This window comes from Lupinus angustifolius, chromosome LG13, assembly GCF_001865875.1.
Source record: "Lupinus angustifolius cultivar Tanjil chromosome LG13, LupAngTanjil_v1.0, whole genome shotgun sequence".
In the NCBI taxonomy this organism is placed as follows: Eukaryota; Viridiplantae; Streptophyta; class Magnoliopsida; order Fabales; family Fabaceae; genus Lupinus; species Lupinus angustifolius.
The window spans coordinates 1,915,655-1,935,979 of record NC_032021.1 but is presented as its reverse complement, the minus strand read 5'-3'; the positions used below and the strand labels follow the sequence as shown (position 1 = coordinate 1,935,979).

The 20,325-nt window shown below is 32.6% G+C and overlaps 3 protein-coding genes across 3 annotated transcripts; 2 read left to right on the top strand and 1 right to left on the bottom strand.

Annotated features, from left to right (window-relative positions):
* LOC109325065 (extensin-2-like) lies at nucleotides 544-1,897 on the bottom strand. Its single transcript, XM_019557205.1, has one exon. It carries the CDS (start codon nucleotides 1,849-1,851, stop codon nucleotides 736-738), a length of 1,116 nt encoding a protein of 371 aa, XP_019412750.1. The 5' UTR covers nucleotides 1,852-1,897; the 3' UTR covers nucleotides 544-735.
* Nucleotides 8,749-11,773, top strand: LOC109363401 (AP2-like ethylene-responsive transcription factor PLT1). Its single transcript, XM_019609653.1, has 8 exons — nucleotides 8,749-9,520; nucleotides 9,798-9,880; nucleotides 10,008-10,016; nucleotides 10,125-10,213; nucleotides 10,294-10,367; nucleotides 10,533-10,583; nucleotides 10,680-10,756; nucleotides 10,855-11,773. Exons 1-8 carry the CDS (start codon nucleotides 9,132-9,134, stop codon nucleotides 11,562-11,564), a joined length of 1,482 nt encoding a protein of 493 aa, XP_019465198.1. The 5' UTR covers nucleotides 8,749-9,131; the 3' UTR covers nucleotides 11,565-11,773.
* LOC109363402 (AP2-like ethylene-responsive transcription factor PLT2) lies at nucleotides 15,899-18,670 on the top strand. Its single transcript, XM_019609654.1, has 9 exons — nucleotides 15,899-16,089; nucleotides 16,206-16,569; nucleotides 16,710-16,792; nucleotides 16,972-16,980; nucleotides 17,087-17,175; nucleotides 17,265-17,338; nucleotides 17,497-17,547; nucleotides 17,639-17,715; nucleotides 17,801-18,670. The coding sequence occupies exons 1-9, from the start codon at nucleotides 15,945-15,947 to the stop codon at nucleotides 18,538-18,540; spliced, it is 1,632 nt and encodes a 543-aa protein (XP_019465199.1). The 5' UTR covers nucleotides 15,899-15,944; the 3' UTR covers nucleotides 18,541-18,670.

Below are 20,325 nucleotides of genomic sequence, written 5' to 3'. Positions count from 1 at the left end.
ATAAAACTCCCCCCCCCATTGCCGAGTTAGGGGGGTTAAATTAAAAAAAAAATATATATATGTAAAACTCCCCCCCCATTGCCGATTTAGGGGGGGAGAAATTAAAAAAAAAATTAAACTTATAAAACTCCCCCCCCATTGCCGAGTTAGGGGGGGTTAAATTTAAAAAAAAAATAAATATACCTAAAACTCCCCCCCATTGCCGATTTAGGGGGGAGTAGAATAAAAAAAAATAGATTTATTTGAAATCGGCAATAGGGTTGCCGATTTAGGTGAAATCTACACCTTTTTCGTAATATTTTCAAAAGGTGCACCAAGACCGTAATTTTTCGGTCAAAGTGCACCAACTGAGTAAATTTTCCTTCTTTCTTAAATGGGACTACTCATTTAATGATTATTATTCTCTCCCTTCAAGACCATCTTAATTTCTGACTTTTTCCACATGCAGTTAATGTTTCAGGGATCCATTTGTTAATTGTATGGGGATTATGGATGTACATATAGAGGAAGAGAGCAATAGAAAATGTAGTTGATTTGGTAAGATCATAGTATTATCAGATCAACATTTATTTTGGAATTTCAGACTTCAGAGCTTTATCAGAATCATAATGCCAATAAGGAAATAAAACCTAAGGAGAATTTGATTACAAATCGCAACAATGATAAACATAATTTATTTGAAAAACTGAATTTGATTATATAAAATGGAGAATTCATACTTCTTCAAGAGCAAACTTAATAATGAACGGGAGGTGGGGCTGAGTTATAGAGGTATGGATGGTGTGGTGGAGGAGACGATGGAGATAGCGAAAGTGGTGTCGTGTAAATGTAAGGAGGAGGTGGTGAAGGCGATAGAGGCGGTGGTGACTTGTTGACATACGGTGGAGGAGGTGGAGACTTGTATACATATAGTGGAGGTGGTGAAGGTGATGGAGGAGGTGGGGGTGGAGACTTGTAGATGTATGGAAGCGGTGGTGAAGGAGAAGATGGAGGAGGAAACTTGTAAACAAATGGAGATGATGGAGGAGGGCAGTTAGAGATATGTAGAAGAGGTGATGGTGAAGGAGAAGGTGGTGGTGATGGTAGTGATTTGTAGATATATGGTGGGGGAGGTGAAGATAATGAAGGTGATGGTGGTGGAGGAGACTTATAAACATATAGTGATTGTGGTGGTGGAGGAGACTTATAACCATATAATGGTGGAAGAGATGAAAGAGAGGGTGGAGGTGGAGATTTAAAAACATGTGGTGGAGGTGGAGACTTGTAGATATGTGTAGAAGGTGGCAAAGGAGATGGTATAGGAGGAGATTTATAAACATATGGCAAGGGAGGGGAAGGAGGAGGTGGAGATTTGTAAACATATCGTGGAGGAGGTGGAGATTTGTAAATATATCGAGGAGGAGGTGAAGGAGATGGTGGAGATAGTGGTGGTAACTTGTAAACATATGGAGGATACTGAGGAGATGGTGATGGTGGTGGATGAGACTTATAAATATAAGGAAAATGTGGAAATGGGGATGGAGGTGGTGGTGGTTTGTAGACATATGGTGGAGGAGGTGGAGGTGGTAACTTGACATATGAGGATGAAGGTGAGGGAAGTGGAGGGGATTTGTCACCATAAAGAGGCGGAGGCGGTGGTGATGGAGATGGTGGAGGCGGGGATTTATGATAATATGGAAATGATTTGTAATAGTAGGGTGGGTGTTCTGCATGCTTAGGTGTTGTGGGGTGTGGATAATTGTAGTAAGATTGTTCTACATGATCATCAGCAATAACAATGATACCTATTAGGCAAAATGCAAGTGCATATATGAGTGGAGGCCAATGCCTCAGCTCAAATGATGTTCCCATATTTTGAGTGATTATTAGCTTCTTTAAAACTCTTAAGAAGACTCACTAATTGTACTTGCTTTGCAAAGTATGGATTGTAACACTTTATATAGTGTGAGCCTCCATAATGGCTGACAATATTACATTGTGAAATGCATGTGTAAGGATTCACGATTAATGGATGGATAAATGCATATTTTTCACAAGTTTTTATTGTAATTAAAAAGATAATTGTGTAATTAAAAGTTGTATTTTTCTTTACTTTTTGAAGCAGTTGACTCTCTATTAATGGAGACCATCATAACTTAATATTTTTTCAATTTGATTTTAGCAAAGTCAAGAAGTGGGTTGGTGATGGCATGGCTGAATAATAAGTGTACTTTTTTAGATTTGAACCAATTTGGAAAACGCGTTAGTGCAGACAACTCTTATTTTTTTCCCATTCAGTTTGGAGTGTGCATATTGATTATGATTGCGGAAGCCTAGAGTGTGAAACGGAAGAAAAAGCTAAGTGAGAGAAATACTAAACTTGCCCAAGTTTTCCTTAAAAGTTAGTTTTGCTTATTGCAACATTGAAGGATTGTAAAAACTTAATTATCCTTAAAAATAAGACAGACCATTTCTTGATGTATGACTCACATTTACGTTGTAAAGTTAGAGTGAAGGTGAATAAAAATGAGCTATCTTGCATTTAATTAGATGAAGGTTAATAAAAATTATTTGTATAAATTGACTTCAAAGTAATTAATTTCTTATCCATAGAGTAAAAGTATATCATTAATAATACAAAAAAATGCAATATCATAGTACGAGTGAGCCATAATATTGTTTACCTTAGTGCTATTTCTATTTTATGCCTTCAAATTCAACTTCCCATGTCCTTGAAGTGGCTAATTAGCTAAGTCACTTGGAAAATGAATCAACTTGCCATGTCCTTGAGTGTGTTGAAGAAAAAGTTCTGACTGTGACTTAAAAAACAACTTTTTGACTTGGTATAATTGCAGCGTCTATTACACTGCAGAACTACTAATTGATTATTTTACCCGTTTTTTGTTCACCTGCCTAATTACTCAAGATATCAATATTATCAACAACAAAAAAGTTGTTTTTTTATAATTTTAATATGAGAATATTGTCATTTAATCAAAGTCACATATATGAGAAAACTTATAAATAATTGCAAAGAACTGTGAGAAACAAAATAGATGTAGACAATTTAAAAAAAATCACTGTCAGAAATTTTTATGAGATTAAATTTTATTCTTGAGTGTTCATATTTTGTTATGATAGCATCATCTTAGTTTCAATGAGACAATTACTTTTAATTGCTCAATTATGGCATCAGAGCTAGTTGTATTAAAATGAATCACATATGTGGATGGAGATGTGTTTAACAAGTAGCAAGTATGAAGAAATTTATGCAATTGGGAAAGAATGACACATGAAAGTTAACAACACTTCCAAAAGAAAGAAGCCAATCAGATGCAAGTGAGTGTATAAAACAAAGTACAATCCATATGGAGAGATAAATCTATCAACAACATATGGCAGAGTACATAACAGCTACAAGTTATGATGCTACTCAAACAGTTTAGTTATAGAGAATATTAGGTCTATTGCAACACCAACAAGATTGAGTCACTAGTGACAACAAACTAAAGAAGAAACATAAGCATGCAAGATTCAACTAAGTCATAGGAATTTACTTCCATAATTCTTTCCATGTTCGTCCTTGGGCCGATACTATAATTCAACTAAGTCATAGGGAAGATTGATTGGACCTTGGCCCATAGAGAAAGCACACAATTGAAGATAATCCAACAAATACAATAATATTCAAAGAAATGATAACTGTTTAATCAACTCTAACTTCAATCTTCGAATCCTTTTTTTTAATGCTGCTTTATTTTTTGTTAGAAAACAAACCTAAACGTAGCTAAGTGTTAGGGTTGAGAAATGAAGTTATGGAGCTCCCACGCCAAACATGACACATTAACCTTTCCAAATGTGCTTTATTTCGAGGCGACACGAGCACTTTCCGGCATTTCCTCTTATCTCTTGGAACTTCTCAAGTTTTTCTCTGGATCCTCGTGACCTATGTTATGTCCCTAAATACCTCATACTCTTTATACAATTCCTAACATGCCCCTTGTTCAATAAAGATAAAAAGTAAGAGATAACTAAAGTTTTTAGTATAAGCAACCAGAGGAAAAATAATAATTTCTCAATTGAAAATATAAAGTATCTTATTGAATAAAAAAAATTAAAATATTCTCAAATGTATCTTATAACAATAATGAGATAAAATATTTTCCTTTTCATTTGGTCTAAAACCTGATTAACTTAGATTTTAATCTTTAAAAGAACTTAATTATTAATTATTAATCTCTAAAATTAGAGGAAGTACATGTTTGCCTTCATTAAATCAGGAAAATAGTTTATGCTATCGGGTATTTAAAGACTGGCTCATTGAGATTAAGTTTGTTATTCGAGAGACTAATCAAGTGGCTGACTATATAGTAAGACTTGACTCTCATTATGAGGATACTCTAAAAATTTGGGACATAGCACCTTCTGATTGTCTTTTTGATCTTACAAAATATCTTAATCAAATAAGCTAGGTTTTTGTTTTGTTGTTTTTTTAACTTTCTAATGTACACAAAAAACTGATCAAATAGATATGCTAGTTTTTTGAACTTGGAAGGGATGAAGATAAGTCATCCCAGAAGGATACATGTGCATTTAGGAATTTCTTTGATGAACAAAGATTAAATGTCTCGAAAAACTATGTATTTATGTTTATAGTCAATCAAATTCTAATAAATAATATAAAAATGTTCATTTTTGTTTTTATGACTTTTATTTTTAATTAAATAAGAGTTTTTAATTTGATTGAGACACAAATAAGATATCATCATATGAAGAGGGAGACATGGTATTCATTCCTCTTCGATAGATATGTTAACAGAGAGATAAGAGTTATTATCTTTTGATGCAATCAAGAGTAATATTGTATCTTCACTATCTTATTGGCCTACCTAATCTTGTTGGTCTATCTTATCTTGTACACCTATTGTATTTTATCTTACTTTGAGATAAAAATGAGCACTCAAACAACTATACACTTCTTTCTATCTTATTATATTCTTACCATATTCTAACCACAAAATTAACCATGAAATTTTACATATAAAGTTGGGGGAAAATGAAAGAAATTATTTATATCTTCTTATTTTTCTTTTAAATGTACATACTAGACGTATAATGCGCAAATATAGTTTCTCAATGACCACACTAAGCACCCATGTATACAGGGTTCATTTAGTGGTCATAATAGGATAGGGTAGGAATAGTATCCTATCAAGTGTTTATTTAACATGCATAAAATAATACTAATATGATTGTAATGACAATGTGATAATAATATGTTAAAACAAATAAGTGAGGAAAACTATATTGCTTATTCATTTCTAATTCATCTTCACCATGAGATACTTTTTACACTTTCAAAATAAACGGTGTATAGATATTACACTCTTATCATATTCATATGTTATACATCATGACCTTCATAAATTTTTTGTATTTTTTTATTTAAATATAGAAGAGTATGATTTGATGACATTTTCTTAACTCTAACTCTGAATTCATAACATAAAGATGTGTGAGATTGTTTGTTTATGAAAGATACAATAAGATTATAGTAAAATAGTTCAGGATAATTTGTGGTAGCTAGGATTTAAGAGCGTGGTCAAAGTTATTGAGTTAGTTATGTCTTTTGTGTTTTTTAGTGCCGGCATGCAAATCGGATAATTGGTCCTTCTGGCTGCAAAGTTTGAAAGAGAAAGGTTATTAAAGACAAAGACTCAAAGAGAACCCGAAGCAGGAAACAATAACAGACACGTGTCAGTCACATTCTTCTGACTCTGAACGTGGCCTCAGAACCTGAAACGGCGTGATAACCTGATTAAATGTAGTTAACCGATAATGGCCGGTGCCGAATCAGCTTCAAGCAACCACGAATCCCACTTCTTCTACTACTATTCGCTATTTACTATTTATTCTCTTCAACATTTTCCAAGAAAATTATAACTAACACTGCTACTGTCACAGAACCTTATTCTTCAATTCTCATGCATGCACTTGTTTACTTTTCATTTTGGTTTCTACTCCATTACCCATTTCATATTTTTCTAAGCTACTGTGGATTCATTAGGGTTTTTACTGTTTGAAAGTTCTAGTTGTAGAGAGGTCAAAATAATAGGAAGGTGGAATTGGACACAGCGAGAGAAGTGGTTTTATGCTCCCTTATTGTGGTGCAATTTGGTCAAAATAACATTTTGTTTATGTACTATAATTTGGCGGGAACAGTGCAACATCAACCGTGACAGGTATGTAGTTTTTTATTGTTTATTGTCAGTGCTTATAGCTTATTAGAATAATCCAATATCTTGTCTTTGTTTGTTTACATTCTTCTCATTCATCCCATGGCTAATATAGTGTTAGTTAATTGTCTTCAGTGAATTTCTGCATTGCTCAGTTTTGTAGAAATTGGAGTTTTATTATTAGAAACATGAATGGATTGAATAATAGAAATTACAATTTCAAATAAATATTAAGCTGACTTTAAATAATTTAAGTAAATAGGAGAATGTTAATGAGTTACTTGCTTTTACAAGTATACAGTACATTTTATGTTGTACTTGATTTTCTAGTAAAACCTTTTCACAAAAGGTGTGTGTTTTGTCCTGTAATTGTGGTATATTGTGAGATCCAAACTTTGCCTAGCTAGTAATCTAATTTGTCCCCCCTACTAATCTCTAGTAACAGTTAATGAAATCCATACACTATAGATCAATAAATAACTTAGACATTCCATATATAAAATATGATATTAGTTTTCATTAATTCACTTGAGTATATATGTGAACAATATTTTAAATTGCAATTGTGGTTATGTTGTATTTCCCAAAATCTGGAAAATTTTAGGAAAACACAACAACAATTGGTGTTGTGATGACATTACATAGACTCATGAAATTGCATTATTGTAGTCGAATGCAATTTAAAACTTTGTTGTTGATTCAAGAATGTTTATACTTTATAGCTAGAAAATTAAATTAAGCTACTTTTCTTTGATGGTAGTTAACAAGATCTTTATTCTTGATTTGTCTATTCTTGATAAGGACCTTGTAGGAAGAATCTGAATGAATGGACAAAGTAGAATACAAGGTTTAAGTGTTGTAGGACACTAACCTTTTGATATGCCTTTGCTTATTTAATATTTAATTTTATTCTAAACTTGCTAGTCCGAGCCAGTGCCCTTTTGACGGGTGAAGAAATCGAGTAGGTGGCCAACAGATTTTTACTTGGGGCAACAAACCAAACCCTTCTATAATATTTCGTAGTTAACGTTCAAATGAATCACATTAATTAAATATAAGTATAATATGGAACACAGCTTGGTCTCATTTTGAACAAAAGTAATTCTTACTCTTCTTTCAGGAGTTTGATTTTTTCGATATTTGGGTTTTTAGGAATTAACCACAGATATTTTCATATAAATTTTATATCAACATATTTTTCTAGCAGTCATTGTTTAATTTTATTTTGTGTAGTATATACCCATTCTAATTCAGAAATAGTATTTAAGGAATGTAAAGTGATATGAATCTATTATATTTTTTTATGATCACAATTTGACAATTTTTTACAACAATTTCATTCACCCACTTTCAGGTTTCAAAAGAAGATCACGAATATCATCTTTTATATCAAAAATTTGTTGTATAAGAAATTAAGAATCCTTATTTAATATTGTATTACCGTACGGATATTCATCTTTAACACATGCAAGACTAGGGGATCTACAAATTGGGATTTATGTTAAGTTATATTTATATTTCAAACACGATACATACCTTATATCGGATGTCTACCATATCTTCTTGTTGATTTTTATCTCATTTTTTATATATATTTTTTATTCATTCACTATCACTAAATATGCAACTATACTATGGAGGGAGTGGTCCATTTCTAACTTTACGTAGAGTCTTCGTTTTGAGACTAAGATATGATTTGCAGCGTGTGGAAATGTTGGGTATTCGGGTGTCATTGTTTTCACTTAACGAGGACGAGAGTTCCAATAAACCATGTGGGTAGATAGACAGATTTAAGAATATTGTTTTAAAATTTTAATACGAGGGGAAATTAGTTATACTACTTACCCTGTAACCTATTCATTTTCTTAAATCCAATAAACCAAATGAGTTAAACTTAAAAGTTATATAAGATTTTTTTATCTCATTATTTATTTCACTCACCCTTATTGTCCATTAGATTTAAATAAATAGATGGTTGAGATTGAGTGCTCCTATTTTAATATTATAACTTAATTCTACCACTTTTAGTTAAAAATTATATTTCTGTACTGTTTATGGTTTCTAATATTCTGAAACACATTTTAACATTTTTTTGGGTAAGAGGAAGAGATTTGTCTCTATTTTGAAAGAGTGGTGATCAAGATTCAGAAATAGTTTTATAAGACACTCGTGTGGCAAACTTTGCAGTAGACTGATAAAATTATTTAATAATCATTGTGGGCAGATTTTAACTTTGTTTTATGGTGTTGGAAGCTGATAGAAAGAGTCTTAGTCTTCAAAAACAACCCTTACTACATGGGTGAGACAGCCACACTGCTCACTTAATATAATTTAACCTTAAATAGTGTTTTAGAATTGAGAAATAGTGAGAGAATATTGCACTTGAAATATTGTAGTTTCATCATGTTTTCTTTTGAGCCTTGTCTTGTTCCCATTTATATTAATAAAGGAAGTTGAAAGTAGAGATTTGTTGAAGTGAGTCAAAGTGTTCATTTCATTAAACCCTTTCTCCATAACTTTTGGTAAACCTATATATGTTTCTATGTTGCCATCACTGATTTTTCCATTCTCTTCTCATGCAGAAAGTTTCATATCATTATCTATCTTTGCATCTCAACTTATTTCTTGATTTGTTGAAGGGTAAAGCAAGCAAAGTAAAAAGGGCTCAATGAATTCAAACAACTGGCTTTCCTTTCCTCATTCTCCTCCTCATTCTACCTTGCCAACTCAAGATCTTCAAGCAACTCAATATCATCAATTTTCTCTTGGGTTAGTGAATGAAAACATGGAAAACCCTTTCCAAACTCATGGTACTAACCTTTTTTCTCATCCTCTCATTCTGTATTAAATTGCCTGGCTATATATAATTTATCTGGCTTATGATTTTTAATTCTTATTTATGTTGGGCTGAAATTTATGAAACCAACAGATTGGAATCTGATTAATAATCACAGCAGTAATGAAGTTCCAAAAGTTGCTGATTTTCTTGGTGTTAGTAAGTCTGAAAGTCAGTCAGATCTTGGCGCCATGAATGAAATTCAGCCAAATGAATCAGAATATCTTCTCCCAAATAACAGTCTTGCTCCCATGCAAAACACAGTGGTGACCACTTCCAACAACTATGAATATACAGAAAATGCTAAAAATAACTTGCAGTCATTGACATTATCTATGGGAAGTGGAAAGGATTCAACATGTGAAATTAGCACTGACAATAATAGTACACAGATTGTTGAAGCTGCACCTTCTAGAAGAACATCAGATACCTTTGGGCAGAAAACATCTATATATCGTGGTGTAACAAGGTGAGGGAATCACCTGAGATCTTCTATGCCACTATTTCTCTATTTCTTTATACCAAACCAATATAATCATTCCAACTAGTAGCAATTATTATTTTTTGATAGATAATACAAAAAAAATTAGCATAATTTTATTAGTTGGTATAATATTATTGGTTTGGTATAGAGAGATAGAAAAATAGTGGTACAAAAGATCTTCGGTTGATAAAATCACATTATATTTAATTTTATGTTGTTTTATATTGGTTCTAATCATGCAACAAAAAACAAACATATATAGGCATAGATGGACGGGAAGGTATGAAGCTCACCTTTGGGACAATAGCTGTAGAAGGGAAGGACAATCAAGGAAAGGTCGTCAAGGTATACATCAAAGAATGCTATAATAGACTTAAATTTTTGGGAGTATTTTTTCTGTTTAATATTAATTTGATCTTTTATTAACTCAATTTTCTTGTTGTTTGCTTGTTCCTTTTCAACTTTCCTTCAGTCTATTTGGGTAAGTCTCTCTCATGTGGTTTATTTTCCATTCTGTTAAAGTTTGATGTGTTGGATTTATTGAAATTAAACGATTGTATGTTGTTTCCTTTTTTTCTTTTAATTCAAGGTGGATATGACAAAGAAGAAAAGGCCGCTAGGTCATATGATTTAGCTGCACTGAAGTACTGGGGAACCTCCACCACTACCAATTTTCCAGTAAGTAAATGACTCTACTTTCTTGACACTTCTTAGACTAGATAAAATTGATGTTTTATTGATTTCACTTCGCTTCATAGATCAGCAACTATGAGAAGGAAATTGATGAAATGAAGCACATGACAAGACAGGAGTTTGTGGCCTCTATCAGAAGGTGACTGATAACATTCATAAAGCATTATAAGTTTATTACTTCTTAGTGTAATTTAATCAACAGTACACAAGTTAAGTAGGTAAAAGATATGTCGTTGAATCATCAATCTATTGCATTGTCCTTCATTGTTGTAATCTCCATTAATTTGTTATTGATAAATTGCAGGAAGAGCAGTGGTTTCTCAAGGGGTGCATCAATGTATCGTGGAGTTACAAGGTTCCCTTGAATTAGATTGTTATTTCTCGGCTTATCCCTTTCTTTCTATAAACACATTCAAATTAGATTGTTATTTGTTATTCTTTTGATGATCAGGCATCACCAACATGGAAGATGGCAAGCAAGGATTGGGAGGGTCGCAGGAAACAAAGATCTATACTTGGGAACTTTCAGTAAGTGAAATAATCATCTTTCATACACTACAATATATAGCTTCAAATCAAAATAAGTACCATTAATTATTTGATTTGATTCCATTTCATTAATTCAGGTACTGAGGAAGAGGCTGCAGAAGCTTATGACATAGCTGCAATAAAGTTCAGAGGTCTTAACGCTGTGACTAACTTTGACATGAGTCGCTATGATGTGAAAGCCATTCTTGAAAGCAACACTCTCCCAATAGGAGGTGGTGCTGCTAAACGGCTTAAAGAAGCTCAAGCTCTTGAATCTTCAAGGAAACGTGATCAAGAAATGATTGCACTTGGTTCAAGTTTTCAATTTGGAACCTCAAGCTCTAGCAGGCTACAACCTTATCCACTAATGCAGCATTTTGAACAACCTCAACCATTGCTAACCCTACAAAACCATGACATCTCTCACTTTTCACAAGACCCTTCTACACTACACCAGAGTTATCTCCAAACACAGCTTCAGTTGCACCAGCAAAGTAGCTCTTCTTACCTTCACCAACCAGCTCAGAATTCTCAATTCTATAATAGCTATCTTCAAAATCATCACCCATCTTTGCTTCCTGGAATGATGAACATGGGTTCTTCATCATCATCTATATTGGAGAATGATAATCACAATGTTAGAGGGTATACAGGGAATGTTAGTGCTGTGGGACCAGGAGAGGAACTTGGAATGGTTAAGGTTGACTATGACATGTCTTCCGGCGGTTATAGTGGTTGGTCGGCGGAGGGGGCGGAGTCGATGCAGGCATCAAACGGTGGTAGTGTGTTTACAATGTGGAATGAATGAATGACTTGCAAAAATAGTTACCCTAACTTGTATGGCACAAACAATGAAGATTTGCTATGCAATTTTGTTTTTCTGCTCTTTTTTGTTTGGTTGATTTTCTGTCATTCCAGAAAGAAAAATAGTTGGTCATTTTCACTGAATTTAAAGACTCGAAAGACTATTACTATGTGTCTGGACTTATGCCGAATGTTCTTGAACCTTTTCTTTTATTGACGTAAATTATTGAACCACTGACTGATATATTTTCCACACTTCATATGCAAAATATTTTTTAAAGTAGTTGTAGTAAATAATACACGGTTACTTCTCGGGTGATTTTTGTAAAGGGTTTTTTATTCAATGAATAGGGTTGGCATTTCCAGCGCATAGAATAGGATTTGTTTTTTAAAGTTTGCTTTTATAAAGTTCTATTTTTAATTTATCAAGAAATAGTCATATTAAACAAGAACATAATATAGGACTTTTTATGCATAATTTCAAACTTATTATATATTTGTTTTTTCATTATATATAATAATTCCTTCAATATATGGTATATATTGTGAATCTAACTCTATTAATGATAAATAATACCAGCCTTAATCCTTTGATATGAAAAGACGGAATTTATGGTAGCTTATCGGTCTTGGTGAGTGATTGTCCCACGAGTGAAGTCATATTCGTAGAGGTCTCAAGCATGGTAATCCCTTGTCCTTGTTTCATTTCTTAATAATTGGTGAAGCCTCTTGTGAGAAGTTACTGGTGATGAAAGCTTTCTTTACATGGTTTGAGTTGGTCTCCGGCTTTTAAAGTAAATTTCTCCCACTAGTGCAATCGTTTTGGGATTAATATCCGATCTAGCTTTTTAGAGGAAGTAGTTACTTTTTTGTAGTGTAGTGTAGTGTGGGGAGGTTACATTTTGATTTTGATTTTAACTCCATCATTCTATTTTTATGACGTGGGGGTGTGTATTCTATTCTTGGTATAAAATGGAGTTTTGATGTTTGGATTAACGAGGGTTTTAACTATTTGGAGATGTTCTAGTGGTAGAGATAAGAGACACATTCAATAGTTAAGCATGGGTGCTCGCGCTCCCCTTTTGCATGTGATGTATATTTTAACAGAAAATTACATGTTTATTATCTATATATATTGTTGATTGGTATAGAGATGCATGGCTGGTTAGTCAAAATTTGGACCTTCCTACCAAATTTGGTTAAGAGTTCGTATTGGAACGCCTTGAAAATGGATTCTATCACTTAAGTATAAACGTAAGTTGTATAAAAAGAAGGTAGATTGAGAGACGGTAAGTCTTATTGTGGGGTTCTCCCTATTTATAGAGAAGTAGAGTGAGGTCTACTCCACGGTAGGTTTTTTAACAATGACGATATGCCATATCGTGTCTTTTTCTAGACTTGTAGTGGATGCTTTAACCATAGCAGACCGCCATATGTTGTATCAAGACTGATACTGGATGCTTTAATCATGGTGAGTAACCTTACTTTACCTTTGCTAAGACTGTCGTAGCTTCGGAATAGGCTTACCTTTGCCTTGTGAGAAAGGGTAAACTGCACTACTCAAGCGGCATGATCAATCCTATAAGAGGGATTGTCGTGTGGAGAAACATCCTGCCTTGCTCAGACGACATGGTTCGTCCTATAACAGGGTTTATCGTGTGGAGAATGATATCCTATATTGCTTAGGTTGCATGGTTAGTAACTGTCATATTTTCCTATAACTAAGTTGGTCTCCCGGACATGATAAAAAATCACACAGGTCATATCTCATTTGCCTAATAATGAGTATGGTTCCTAGTGTTCTAACAATGTTGACTTGAGGGACATTTCTTGTTGGTTAAAGTCTTCGAGTCTAAATATAGGCCTCAGAGCAACATTGAGATGTCGAATAGTGATTTAGCTAGTTAGGTTTAAGGTGTCGCTTTGGTGGAGAGACTTGAAAAGGGTAGTGAGTGAGAGAGGTCCAAGTCAAGGGCAGTTACTTGGTGGTTTTAAAAAGTGTTGGAGAATGAGAAAAATATTAGATTTTGGCTAGACTATCATGGGTGAAGGAACTTTAAAAGATTCTTTTAAAATACTATTCAATTTGAGTACCAATAAAAATGATTTCGTTAGTCAATTGAGCCAATTGGTAGAAGGTGATTGAATTGGAATATATTTTGGAGGAGAAAACCTTTCGAATGGGAGAAAGTTAAGATAGAGAAAGTAATGAATTTGTTAAGTTCTATAATTTTGAAGGAGGACATAAAAGGTCATTGGAGTTGGACTCACGATGCGTCTAACACTTATATTGTTTAATCAGCTTACAAAATTATCTAGCAAATGAGTGACTCGAAAGCTGAAGGCAGAAATTTGCATCTATTGATTTGGAAGTTTGAGGCACCAATGAAAACCCTGACACTCGCTTGAAGACTATGCTAGATAAACTTTCGTGTAAGTTAAACTTAGCAAGTCGAGATATAATTGTCACTGTGTAGAATTTATGGTGCAACTCGTGTAATACTTAAGATAAATCTTTGGTTCATATGTTTTTTTTGTTGCAACTTCTCTTAAGGTGGTTGGATTTTGACCCGATGCTTCCTTCAAATGAAAAGGCTCACTTACTGCACCATTCAACTGTAGTAGAAGGTAGAAGCTTGATGAATGTTTGATCTGTTATATGGACAGCTGAGATATGAACTCTTTGGGTTAACATGAATGTCATTGTTTTCAGCAACAAGAAAATTGTTTTAGATGAGATAATACTTAAGTCTTGAATCTACATCAAATAAAGACATAAAATGTTAATTTGTATTGATTTGAATGGACTTTTCATCCAACTCTAAGCTTCACTCCTATTATATGGGGTTTCATGTCTTATTGCTATGTCTTGTTTTATTTCTTTTGAAATGTTGAAGGTTAGGTTATTGTGTCATTATTCCCCAGTTAGGATACTCTCCATTAATAGATAGGTAAATACTTCAAAAAGTAAAGAGAAATATAACTTTCGATTATACATATATCCTTTTGATTATAATAAAATTACATTTTACTATTAAAAATAAGTGAAAAATATGCACTTATTTCTCTATTAATGGAGAAGATCCTTACTCATTATTCTCTTGTAAGGATTGTTATCTCTTAATAGAAAAATGTACTTATAAAAAAACGTGATAGCCTTTTATTTATTTGTCAAATTTATTCTTTGCGGCAAATCTCATTGCAATTGCAAGGTTGGTAATTGGTAAATGTTGAAATATAGGAAATAACATATTCTTTTGTGGAATATGATTCCATACACACCTACCATAAAAGACTTATCTTCGTGGAAATCTTTTATTTATATTTACTTTCACCCATTCAATGCCGGTGAAGAAACCGAGTATATGGTCAACAGATTTTTACATGGGGAGACAAATAAAACCCTTCTACAGTAGTAGTAGTACTTAATTACCGTTCTATTGAAACGCGTTAACTTTTAACTAATTATAATATGGAACACATCTTACTCTCATTTTTAACAAAAGTAATTCTTACTCTTCTTTTAGTAGCTTGGATTTTTAATTTTATTTTTTTAGTAATTTTAACTGTACTTATTTTCATATAAATAACTATTTGCTTCATTCACTTTCACTATATACGTGTTAGTGGTCAATTTACTAAGTAACTTTACCTAGAATCTTCAATTTGAAACTAAGATATGATTTGCAGCGTGTGAGAATGCTGGGCTTTTGGGAGTCATTGTTTTCACTTAACGAGGACTAGATTTCCAATAAAAACCAAGTGGGTAAATAGAAAGAGAGAGAGAGAGAGAGAGAGAGGGAATATGATATTGAATATTTTTTGCAGCTGGAATAGAGATTTTGTCTCTGTTTAAAGACTGAGGGAGATTCATGGGTAATAGTTTTATAAGACACACTCGTGTTCCTAAACACATAATATTATTTAATAATCATTTGTAGGTAGATTTTAACTTTGTTTTATGGTGTTGGAAGCGGGTTGAAAGAGTCTTAGTCTACAAAAAACAATCCTCGCTAAAGGGGTGAGACAATCACTGTTACTTCATTTAATTCAAGTATTTCTTTAATAAGAAATTTAGTTCAATTCAAGTGTTTTAGGATTGAGAAAGACAGAAAGAGAGAGGGAATGATGCACTTTATATATTGTGGTTTCATTCCCTTTTATGTTAATAAAGGAAGTTGAAAGTAGAAAAAGTGGAAGTGAGTCAAAGTAGTTTTCATTGCTTTAAAGTTTAAACCTATATATGTTTCTATCTTGCCATCACTGAGTTTTTCATTCTCTTATCATGAAATTTTCTTACTATCTATCCCATTCTACGTTTTAGGTGCAAGTATTCATTAATTTGTTGAAAGGAAAAGCACAAGAAAATAACAACAAGGGCTCAATGAATTCAAACGACTGGCTTTCCTTCCCACTTTCTCCTACTCATTCTCCATTACAAGCCCATGACGATCTTCAAGCCACTCAATATCATCAATTTCCTCTTGGGTTAGTGAATGAGAACATGGAAAACCCTTTCCAAATTCATGGTATCCCTTTCTCTCTTTCTTTCATTTTGTATTAATTAATTAGCTAGCTATATATAGTTTTTCCTTCTTAGTTCTCACTACTCAAATATTTTGGTTGTATTTTATAAATCCAAAAGATTGGCATCTGATTAATACTCAAAGCAATGAAGAAGTTCCAAAGGTTGCAGATTTTCTTGGTGTGAGCAGGTCTGAAAATCACTCAGATCTTCCTGCTATGAATGAAATTCAGCCAAATGAATCAGAATACCTTCTCACAAATGCGCCCATGCAAAATACATCATTAACAACATCTAGCAACTATGACTATCAAGAAAGTGCTAATAGTAACTTGCAATCGTTGACATTATCAATGGGAAGTGGTAAAGATTTGATTTGTGAAACTAGCGGTGACAATAGTACAAAGACTGTTGAAGCTGCCCCTTCTAGAAGAACTTTGGATACCTTTGGGCAGAGAACATCGATATATCGTGGTGTAACAAGGTGAATGAGTTACCATATATATAATTTATTGAAACAATTTATTTTATATATATGTTGTTTTTTTATCCCTAATCATGCTGAAATAAATAAACAAAAATATATATATATATATATATATATATATATATATATATATATAGGCATAGATGGACTGGAAGATATGAAGCTCACCTTTGGGACAATAGCTGTAGAAGGGAAGGACAATCAAGAAAAGGTCGACAAGGTAAGTAAACTTTTAATTAGTAGTGACATTTTACTGTTTCATATTTTTTTAAGAATGTCTTATCACAGAATGAATTACTTTGATGTTTTTATTTATTTATTTATTATGTAATATTAATTTGAAGTTTTATTAACACATTGATTTCTTGTTTTGTTTGTTTCTTTTCAACTTCTATTCAGTTTATTTGGGTAAGTGTCTCTCGAGTTTATTTTCTGATCTGCTTTTGTTTTTTCTGTTGTAGTTATTGAAATAAACCACAATACATATTGTTTTCCTTTTTTGTTTTAATTCAAGGTGGATATGATAAAGAAGAGAAAGCCGCTAGGGCTTATGATTTAGCTTCATTGAAGTATTGGGGTATATCCACCACAACCAATTTTCCAGTAAGTTAATGGCTCTTTTTCTTGACGCATGAATCTAAGCAAGTTCAAATGTAATAAGTCTTATTGATTAATTTCATATCGTTTTACAGATCAGCAACTATGAGAAGGAAATCGATGAAATGAAGCACATGACAAGACAAGAATTTGTGGCCTCTATTAGAAGGTGACTAACTAGGAGATAACATTCATAAAGGATTCTAAGTTATATAATGCACAGTGTAAATTAATCAAGAGTAAAAAATCAGTAGTGTAAGATACTTTGTTGAATGTATTGTAATGCAATTCATTGCTCCGATTTCCCTTTCTAATGATAAATTGTAGAAAAAGTAGTGGTTTCTCAAGGGGTGCATCAATGTATCGTGGAGTTACAAGGTATCAAATTTATTCTCTTTCAATCTATTCTCTTTTGTTTTTATACACACTTTCTTAGTGGAATGTTATTAATTTCTTATTCTATTGTTAGGCATCACCAACATGGGAGATGGCAAGCAAGAATAGGAAGAGTTGCTGGAAACAAAGATCTTTACTTAGGAACTTTTAGTAAGCCAAATAATCATGCTCCATGCATAGAAACTCTTTGACATAGAAACTCCATGCAAGAATTTAAAACCATTTTGTTATATAGGTACTGAGGAAGAGGCTGCAGAAGCTTATGACATAGCTGCAATAAAGTTCAGAGGTCTTAAAGCTGTAACTAACTTTGACATGAATCGTTACGATGCAAAAGCCATTCTTGAAAGCAACACTCTCCCGATTGGAGGTGGTGGTGCTAAACGATTAAAAGAAGCTCAAGCCCTTGAAATCTCAAGGAAACATGATCAAGAAATGATTGCACTTGGACAAAGCTTTCAATATGGAACCTCAAGTTCTATCAGGCTACAACCTTATCCTCTAATGCAGCAATTTGAACAACCTCCTCAACCATTGCTAACCCTACAAAACCATGACATGTCTCACTTCTCTCAAGACCATTCTTCCTTACATCCGAGTTATCTCCAAACACAGCTTCATTTGCACCAGCAAAGTGGCTCTTCTTACATTCACCAATCAGCTCAGAATGCTCCATTCTACAATAGTTACCTTCAGAATCATCACCCAGCTTTGCTTCAGGGAATGATGAACATGGGTTCTTCTTCATCATCATCATCTTTGATGGAGAATGATAATAACAATGTTGGTGGTTTTACTGGGAACGTTAATGCTGTCGGTTCATCAGAACAACTTGGGTTGGTTAAGGTTGATTATGACATGTCTTTGGGTAGTTATGGCGGCTGGTCGGAGGAGGGGACGGAGTCCATGGAGGCATCAACAGCTGGTGGTGGTGGTGGTGTGTTTAACATGTGGAATGAATGGCAGAAACAATGAAGACCCTACTAACGAGTATGACAAAGGTAATGAAGATTTGTCCTACAATGTTTTCTTTCAGATGCTTTTTGTTTGTTTGATTTTCTAGCATTTGAAAAAGCTTGTTTAGACTATATTACTATTTTGGAGGGGTAGCCACCAAACTCAGAAAAAGGTATTTCGGTTGGATTAAAAAATCTGTATCTATTTTGGTTGGATTTTACCATTTCAATTTTGACTTTAATATTTAGATATAAGTTTTGTCATTTTTTTAATATTGTTCATTGATTAAAAGTATTTTATATTATTTGCTTTTTTTATTAACTTATAGTAATTCTTAATGATTAATAAATAATTTTGTATCTACATTATGATTTTATGTTTCCTTCTAATTATCTATGTATTTTTTAATGAATTAATGATCAATATTTTTTGTGTTACTACATATTTTTCATACTTAATAGAAGTTATATATTGTCATTTTAAATTTAATGATATCTACATTAAATATATAAGATAAGTTTTTCACATTTGTGTTTATTTGTGCATTTTTTTTGTTTTTATTGAAAATAATCTTAAACTTTAGAAATATTCTGGATGTTAGAGCACATACTTAAGCCCAACAATTGATTAAGAATATCAACTATGAAGAGTTTGGAGAAATACAAGTAAAATGATGTCAAGCACCAGTTAGTGTAACTAACCAAATTTTGAGACAAAATTTGAAACCAATATCTTAATTAAATTTGATCAATCAAGCCAGTAATATCAAGGGTATCATTTTTAGAAATGTCTTGGTTCCGCATAAGCTAGATAATCCAAATAAACGAGAGCTGATTCTTCTAAATATAGCACAAAAATACTAAATATCGTATTTCTTTAATAAATTTACATTGTATAAACAAATGTGCAACATCTTGTAAGGGGTATTAGTGTATTACAAAAAATGCAGACCCCATCTGCATGAATGATATGTTTCTGAATATTCAATTTTGGCACAAACTTATACAGAATCACTTGCCATGAGAAAAGCCACCACCTTTGTAGGATATTCACATACACTGAGAAAGCTATCGTATGTCATGTATTAAAGATAAGTAACCTGATTTTGCATAATAAGTGCTTGCTCTATCCGTCATCCAAATTAAAATTAAAATTAAAATCTTGTGGTTGAATAAAGTTTTAGTTCTCTTCCAAGAAAAATCAGTTTCCCAAGCAAAGAGTTTACGCCTCCATATGCACTGACTTAACTTACTTTTATGCCAATTATTTAGTTACTAGTTTCTCTACTATATTTGTAAATATAGCTAATCAAACTTGGGGTTCTGAAGTTTTCTCATTGATAAAGTCTTATCTTCAGTGTTTGTTGATTTTAAAAATCATGATAATTGGTCACGTGTTTTCTTTCACCCGTGCATATTGTGCATTGCTGCATATCAATTACCAACAATTCTTTTAGGGCATTTCTATATATATATAACACAAAATCACATTAAACTATTTTTCTTTTTAATTATTCATTAAATTTTATCAGTTAATAAAAATGATGTATGTATAAATATATTGTTAAATTATTAAGAAAAGTCAATGTTAATATATAAAGGAAACCGTCATCAAAATCCAAAATTGATCTTGAAGAAGATAATAAATATATTCCAAACTTAAAAATAGTACATATATATAATGTAAAACTAAACAATAATGATTTAACTTATACGTTATAAGTTAAAACAAAATGTATGTACAGTATTAGAATTTTATTGCTATTAATTTAATATTGTCTCTATGCAAAAAAGAGGTAATTAG

What these genes read in the sequence shown, in the direction of transcription:
- LOC109325065 (XM_019557205.1), bottom strand. Translation starts at nt 1,851, where the DNA reads ATGGGAACATCATTTGAGCTGAGGCATTGGCCTCCACTCATATATGCA.
- LOC109363401 (XM_019609653.1), top strand. Translation starts at nt 9,132, where the DNA reads ATGAAACCAACAGATTGGAATCTGATTAATAATCACAGCAGTAATGAA. An exon ending in ATATATCGTGGTGTAACAAG is followed by an intron (nt 9,521 to 9,797) that starts GTGAGGGAATCA and finishes AAACATATATAG; the next exon opens with GCATAGATGGACGGGAAGGT. An exon ending in CCACCACTACCAATTTTCCA is followed by an intron (nt 10,214 to 10,293) that starts GTAAGTAAATGA and finishes TTCGCTTCATAG; the next exon opens with ATCAGCAACTATGAGAAGGA.
- LOC109363402 (XM_019609654.1), top strand. Translation starts at nt 15,945, where the DNA reads ATGAATTCAAACGACTGGCTTTCCTTCCCACTTTCTCCTACTCATTCT. An exon ending in ATATATCGTGGTGTAACAAG is followed by an intron (nt 16,570 to 16,709) that starts GTGAATGAGTTA and finishes ATATATATATAG; the next exon opens with GCATAGATGGACTGGAAGAT. An exon ending in TCTTTACTTAGGAACTTTTA is followed by an intron (nt 17,716 to 17,800) that starts GTAAGCCAAATA and finishes TTTGTTATATAG; the next exon opens with GTACTGAGGAAGAGGCTGCA.